General features: G+C 35.7%; 1 protein-coding gene across 1 annotated transcript in view; it reads left to right on the top strand.

Annotated features, from left to right (window-relative positions):
* Nucleotides 1-40: 40 nt before the first annotated feature.
* Nucleotides 41-7539, top strand: part of LOC117110453 — a 15438-nt gene continuing 7939 nt past the window's right edge. Inside the window, exons 1-3 of the mRNA XM_033253161.1 lie at nt 41-504; nt 993-1310; nt 3546-3635. Coding sequence (XP_033109052.1) covers nt 415-504; nt 993-1310; nt 3546-3635 — 498 coding nt within the window. The 5' untranslated portion in view covers nt 41-414. The remainder of the gene's footprint in view (nt 505-992; nt 1311-3545; nt 3636-7539) is intronic.

Below are 7539 nucleotides of genomic sequence, written 5' to 3'. Positions count from 1 at the left end.
TGTATCATGAGACATCGATTGTATTCTATTTTTGTCATTCAAATTATCAAACAAATCTGTATTAATTATTTATAATTCATAATTTATTTCAAAGTAGCATTCTGAGATAAATCAACTAATTAATCATAAATAATCAGCTATTTTCCCTACAACAAATGTTCAAACCTCTGACCTTAAGTTTTAGAGACCAAAACACAACTGCTGTGCCAATATTATTATTATTAAATTATTATTATTACATTAATATTATTATAAACAGCATCATCACTACCACTACCATCAGTACTACTCCGGTACAAATATAGATTTCACAAATAAAATGTTTTGTTTGTTTACTATAAGTATTCCCATTTCGAAAGTTCGTTGGAAAGACTTCATGAGCATGGAATCTTGGAAGAGAGGCTACTCAGACACATGTGGCATAAATTTTTCGATCAGTTTGAATTCTTGTCAGAGCTAATGCAGAAGTTTGACTTGCTGTGTTTGAAAACTGAATCTGATGAGGTACAGATACATATAATATGTCATTTTCATATTTTTATTTTCGATAAATGTATAGTCACTGTGCACATGGACCAGCAAATTAAACCTCTCTTCCAAAATAATAATGGTACACAGCAGGGGAGGATTTAGAGGGGAATTGTATTTTTTTTTTGTGGGTGAGGGAGGGGGTGGCCTGGCCCTAGGTCCCCTTTTAGGAAGTAAAAAAAAAAAGAAAAAAAGAAAAAGAAAGAAGAAGAAAAAATTATCACCAAAAATGCCTCGGAGGTTATATTTGGTTGTCTAGGAAACATACATTTCGCAGGGGCATCAGCCCCACTTTCGGGGGGGCCCACTTCCCTCCCTTGCGGACATCTCTGAATCCAACCCAGCACAGCTATAAAAGACTTTTCCATTCAGTTTAATGCATTTATTTTGGACTACACTTGCACTGCTATCCAGGAACTAATGTCATTACTCTCATTGTATGCTTTGATTTAATGTTGTGTTAGATGCCAGCTGATGTTGTCCAATCAACCGAGGAAGGCATTCGTCTCTTTTATGTACCATCCCTGCTAAAGAAGCAAGATGATGAAACGGTGTGCAAAGATCAGACGGTGGCATCTCAGTCAAAGGTCATCCTGTACATTGACTTCAATGGGTTCCTACCTGAAGGCATATTCTACCGACTTGTTGTGAGGCTTCTGCAATGGTCACAGAATAGGAAAGGCTATGAGCCAAGGCTCTTTTACCAACGGGCGAAACTTTTTGTAGATGAAAGTCATGAAATGATTGTGAGGATTCTGCCCGAAAAAAGATCTTGCATTGAGGTAAGCCTACATTAAGAATTAATTCTTTATACTTTATTCTATCAAAATTTACAAATTGTGGCAAGGTGCCAAATTGAATGTAAAATAACAAATGAGGGACATTAAAAAACAGCTAAAAATGGTATAAAAAGAGAAGGCATAAAAATACATTAAAATACTTACTGTAACTACAAATACAAAACCGGGAATCTCAATCAGATAATGAAATACATTAAAATACTGGACAACAAATCCATAAAAATACTCAACCACAAATTCTCAAACAGATATAAAAAAGCAACAAAGATCAAACAACCCTGAGTACAAAATAAGAATAAAAAATTATAAAAAAGATAATTCAAGAGGGCTTACACAAAAGGGAGACAATTTTAAAGCAAAGTAATACAGTAGTGGCAGGAAATTCATTAAGGAAAATATGTGTATACACAAAAAGAGTAAAAGCCCACAACAAACACATACATATATATGTAATACATATATACGCACACATACACCCACACTACACACATATATACACACAACACACACCTCCCTGTAAATGTTATGTCCAGAGAACCCTGACTAAAAACAGTCATCAGATGACCGTCCGAGGACCAGCAAAGTATGCCGAGAACCATAAAATATGCTCAGGTTCATGCCATGGACACCGCCACACACGTGCTCAACATTTTATGCATAGAGGACGCTATTTATATGTGCAATGCCACTCGAATAAAAGCGCGTAATGCGCTGTGACACATTTTCAAATTTTCCCGCCAGCCGAGGACCTTTACAGAAACTCTGGAAACGCGTTGTACACACAAATCCAGTACAATGCAGCACTAGTGCTGCGAGGACCGAGTTTTCGGTCATATTTGTGCTATAATCATAAATAGGTGCTATAATCATAAATGTTCTTGCCTCAAAAGCAGCCATGGTGGGCTGAGTTGGCATAGACCCTCCACTTATGAAATCAGTTTGTTTGTAATATTTATTGCACTCTAATTTTAAAATATCAAAGTACAATTGATAAAAAAGACAAAAACAAAATTCAGTGCACAGAATAATAAAATGAGAAAGGAATGCCAGGGGTAGCTCTGTAAGCCCTGAGGCTTGTTTCCTTGAGGTCCTTCAAAACAATGACAGTAACAGACACATAACCAGCTCCAAAAAAACCATCAAACATCAACACTCGCATTCTTTCTTGAGAGCACTTTCAATCTATCCTTTTCTAAATTCTTTATTTTAACAGTCTATTTCCTCTCAACACATATGTCCAATCTCCTTTTTCTGTTTCCAACTTATCTTCTCCATATCTAAATTTTAAGTGCTTACAATTGTACCTATTTTGATTTTTCCTCATTGTCTACCATCTCTAAAATAAACTAAGCATCCACTGGAAGGAATCCCAATATCTGCAGACGGATCCGTTTCGGCCTTCCAGGCCTCATCAGTGCAGCTAGGGTACAGACCCAAACGAAACGTTCGACCAGCTTAGAGAGGGCCCAAACTAGTCCCACGACCTCTAATGATTACAGAACCAAACCAAGGCAATATATATACACAGCCCAGGTGTCCTACGAAATTCTTAGGAGACAGTGCTATTCCGTGAATTTGTGAACAAGATCAGAGATCTAAAGATGCATCTCTACTGTGCATCAATGACGGCCCGCTGGATCTCATTAGAGATTTTTTAATAATACAGTATATACATTTTAAGGGTAGCTTGGGCCTGTAGCTAGGGTCTGTCAAATCAAAAACCAGCTCCAAAAAACCAGCCCTTCCAGGGCCGTCTATTCCACATTCCTGTCGCGCTATTTTTTTTTCATGTCATTTAACATCAACACTCACATTCTTCCTTGAGAGCGCTTTCAATCTATCCATTTCTAAATTCTTTATTTTAACAGTTTATTTCCTCTCAACACATATGTCCAATCCCCTTCTTCTGTTTCCAACTTATCTTCTCCATATCTAAATTTTAAATGGTTACAATTATACCTATTTCGTTTTTCCACATTGTCCACCATCTTTGACCCATATGTTAATGTTATTAATGACTCCATACAACAGTGTTAATAAATTTCTTTTTTTATTATTTTCTGTTCATTTTTTATGTTGCTTTCACCATTCCAATTCTTGATTTTATTTGCAAATCACATCTACCACCTTTGTTCGGTTATCATGTTTAAACAATTTATTTACATGTGTTAAGGAATGATTTATCTCAGCAAATTGTATTTTAATTTTGTGACCCAGGTAACAATTAAGCTTGCTACAGTTGAAAGTTGTAGTGATGAAGAAGATGAAGAGGATGATGTTGAACTTGACCCAGCCACTTGCAAGATGGTGAGTGTTGAATTATCTTAAGGACAATAACCACCCCGGCACGAAAACCACCCAAAATGGAATATACCATTGTTAAAGTAGGGTGCACTGTGGGGTGCACAATGTTGGGTGGGCTTGTTTTTATCTGGCTTTACAGTACAGTAGGTGGTTATTGTCTGGATGGTTTTTGTCTGCTTTCCCCTCTTGGACACCAAATTTACCTCTTTTATATTTGATTTTGGTTGGTTAATACCCATTACTACTTGTTTGTTTATTAATATTTTAATGCAAAATTCAATCATTTACTGAATGTTAATATTTTTACTATTAAAAATGTGTGTATTTATATACTATTATTAAGTTATTAATTATTATTAATTATTTAGCAAACCTACTATTTGCAACTTAAGAAAATCAGTTTGTGAATTAATGAGATGAAACAGATTTGAGGAGTAAAATTTATCCATACATTCACATGTTCAAAACTAGGATTGTGCTCTGGTTTTTTAAAAATATTACATGATCGAAGGATCTGTAAATCAATTAAAAAATTTAAACAGTACTCAAACAGTTATAGGTTGATGATTAATAGAGTAATAATTGTCTTTTTTATTGGTCGTTCTTTTTTGACTATTCTTAGATTGAGATCCAGTAGTTTGTTATCATTGTAAATCTTTACAATATCATTATGAATATAAAGATTAAAACAGAGTTTAAAAATGCTTGTATCTATTCCTGACATCTTCAACCCGTTCTTATCGGGCTTTGTGTCTTTACTAACATTAGTAACATTTTCATGATGACTTATGTCTAAACAACAGTCCATCATTTTTTAAGGAGAGCGAGAGCAATCTCTCTTCTCTGCACTCCTGAACATGCTTTCAGGAGAACAACTAATCGTGCTCCTTAATTTACCCTGAGGCAACTAAAACAAAAATTAATGACAAAAATTATATTTTGAAACTTTGTCCATAATCAAAATCTATCAAATTTTGGAACTAAAGCTACAATATATTCCGGTGTATAAAGCCGCAAATTTTATACGTGATTTCCACCATGAAATTCAGGGTGCAGCCTATACACCGGTCATCAACCTGCTAATAAAAAACTCTAGATCGCGAACCGCAAAGGCAAAAATCGTCCGGTTAAACCCAGGCTATCCCAATTAATTAGCCTAGGTTTACTGGCCAAGTATTGTAATTATACTCACTACAGTGCGACAAGGATTCCTACGACATTTAAGCAATGGTTTGGGTTGCTTAAATAAATATTTTCACATTACGTTCATTCATAAACAATGTTTGAAACACATTGTACATATTTGAACCCACTTCGCTAAAAACAATAACAAACACTTTTTTCCTCAAAGTCACGCGAGTAGCTTCACAAACATCATCACAAAACGCACATGGTTGTAAACTCGCTGCACGGCGTCTTGTTGCTTGGAGGCTAGTAAGGTTATAGAAAGAATGATACCGCTATGCAGTGTTCACTGTTATAATTTCAGAATAAAAACTTGTGAAAATATTAGTGCTATAAAACATAAGTTTTCTTTAAGTTGTAATACTTACTTTTATTGTAATTTAACTGTAGAATGGCATACGTTATCTGCCCATGCGAGAACTTTGTATCACATGGTTCTGGGTTCTGTTTACGTGTGTGTGATCAACGTTGTTGCGTGATTTGCTAGAGTAGCAAGTCGTGAGCACTGAGTAGTAATAATGGCAAATTAGACCTTGAATATTTTTTAGTCAATATTGGCTTTTATTATTGATTGAATTATAGATAAATAAATATGCTCACTATATTTTAGTATATTAAATTAATATTTAAATTTGAATAAACTAAAATGATTGTTAAAACCCACACGATCGAATATTTAACGCAGAAAATATACAGATGTCTACGCGAAAAAATGTTGATTTTCCTAGGTAATACGTTGTTTTGATGAAAGTTTTCCTAGAGAATACAAGTATTACCAGTTGTTTGTTGTTTAATAATCGGCCGATAAAGTTGAAATTTCTTAATTTTTATGTTTGCAAATATAATGGATGTTTCAAAATAGATAAAAACTTTGGAAACAGTTTGGAGATTAAAATAGGTGTGGTTATACACAGGTGACACCAAAAAAAATACGATATTCTGCGTCCTCCAGGTGCTGCTTCGAGAGGGTTTATTCTAAATGAGGCTCTGGAGTGAGAGGCAGGGGAGGATTTGCGGGGAGGGGGGAGGAAGGGGAGGCCGGTTTTCCCTCGATTATTGATTGCCTGAAATGCCTCAGAATTAATTTCCGTGCGTCTAGAAAACAAATTTTCCCGGGGCATACTGGATCCCCCTAGGGTAGTGTTGTCTCTCGATCGCCCGCCCGCCCCCTAATTTGGACACCTGGATCCACTCCTGGGGGTGGGGGCATCTATTCAAAGCTGTGAAATTTTCAAGGAGAGCAATTTAGTGCTCTCCTGCATTTTACATACATAATGGACTGAAACAATTTTTATTGTATTGTTAATTCAGTACCATTTAAGTAGCACTTTTTAGTTAATTGGACAAACAAACTTTTTGTGTAAAGGAAATGCTCCTAACTTAATGGTAACTAATGTTTCAAAATTTCCGGACATACTTTGCCTTTTGAATCATGTTTGCTAATACCTGTGCAACTAATACCCAATTTAACAGTGAAGTCCCACTTCGGTAAGTTGCAGTGTTCATAATTTTAACATTTTTCTTTACATCTCAAATCTTCCCTGTGTCTTATTGCTGTAGATTGGAAAGTAAAAACTCCTCTCATAAATCATCATCACTGTTGTTATTTATCTATTTGTTTATATTGTTGACGGTGCTATGCAGTAACTTGCTTTGAATATTATTCACTATGACCCCCGGCATTCAACCCACTGCTCGCGGGTCAACTCCGTCCTGCCAACAATTTTAATCCGGCCCATGTAACATTGCTAAAAAATAAATCATTTTTCTGGCCGATTTTCTGTACTTATAGAAGCATGACCACCTACTCTGGCACTGTTAACAAGAGTATGGCCTTTTCTGAGTGTATCTCATTGTATCTAGTGGCGTAGACATGGGGAAGGGAGACTGATTCGGGTTAACGAATTAAGTGGGGAAGCTGATATGGTGCGATGTCTAATCATTGGTGGCGGATCTAGGGGAGCAGACTCGAAGATGTATTTTATTGAAAACACTGCTTTGAAATATATTTTTACAATCTGGAACTGCCATTTCCGGGAATCTAAGGGTGTCTGTTTTTAAAAGTTGCTCACCTCAGCACCAACCATGGTGGCACTGGGGTAAATGTAGACCCCTTTGTTGGGTACTATCTCCTCGTCAGGGAATTTCTGGCACTGGCATTGTTTTAAACTACTTAGTGCTTGAGTAGATTTTTGTGGTCAGAAAATTTTCTAGTGCTAGCGTCGGACAACCTGGGGTGCAAGTTTTTTTTTTATCCCCACCCTTCCTCATGCTACTGCATGGCCCCCTCATTTTTACAACAAAAAAAAAATTATAGTTGGTGTTGAAAAACCAAACCTAATAAATAGGCCTACTGACGTACTAGGAAGACTTTTAGGCCCAGACACTGGCGGATTCAAAGGGGCCCAGCCGTTTTCCCTCCCCACCCCTAAATTTTTCAAAATTATAAAAAATGGAGAAAAAAAGAAAATTATATTCAAATTTAAGTCTGAGCATGGCAAAATCGTAATCCTTCACTGTTTTGAAAAAAAAAAATGTATAAAGTAACTTGAAATAAGGTTCATGTGTTTGTGTTTCAGGAGGATCTAAAATGATGCACAATAGTTTTCTGTTTAGATAGTTGTATTATTTTATTAATTAAATCAATAAACAATTCATCCCACATTTTTCAACATCTTTAAAATTCTTTAAATGCAAAAACACATCTAATTCTGACTGCTTT

Source organism: Anneissia japonica, unplaced genomic scaffold (genome assembly GCF_011630105.1).
Source record: "Anneissia japonica isolate Jap-2015-1 unplaced genomic scaffold, ASM1163010v1 scaffold287594_len27631_cov147, whole genome shotgun sequence".
Taxonomy (NCBI): domain Eukaryota; kingdom Metazoa; phylum Echinodermata; class Crinoidea; order Comatulida; family Comatulidae; genus Anneissia; species Anneissia japonica.
This window is presented reverse-complemented; position numbering and strand designations above follow the sequence as displayed.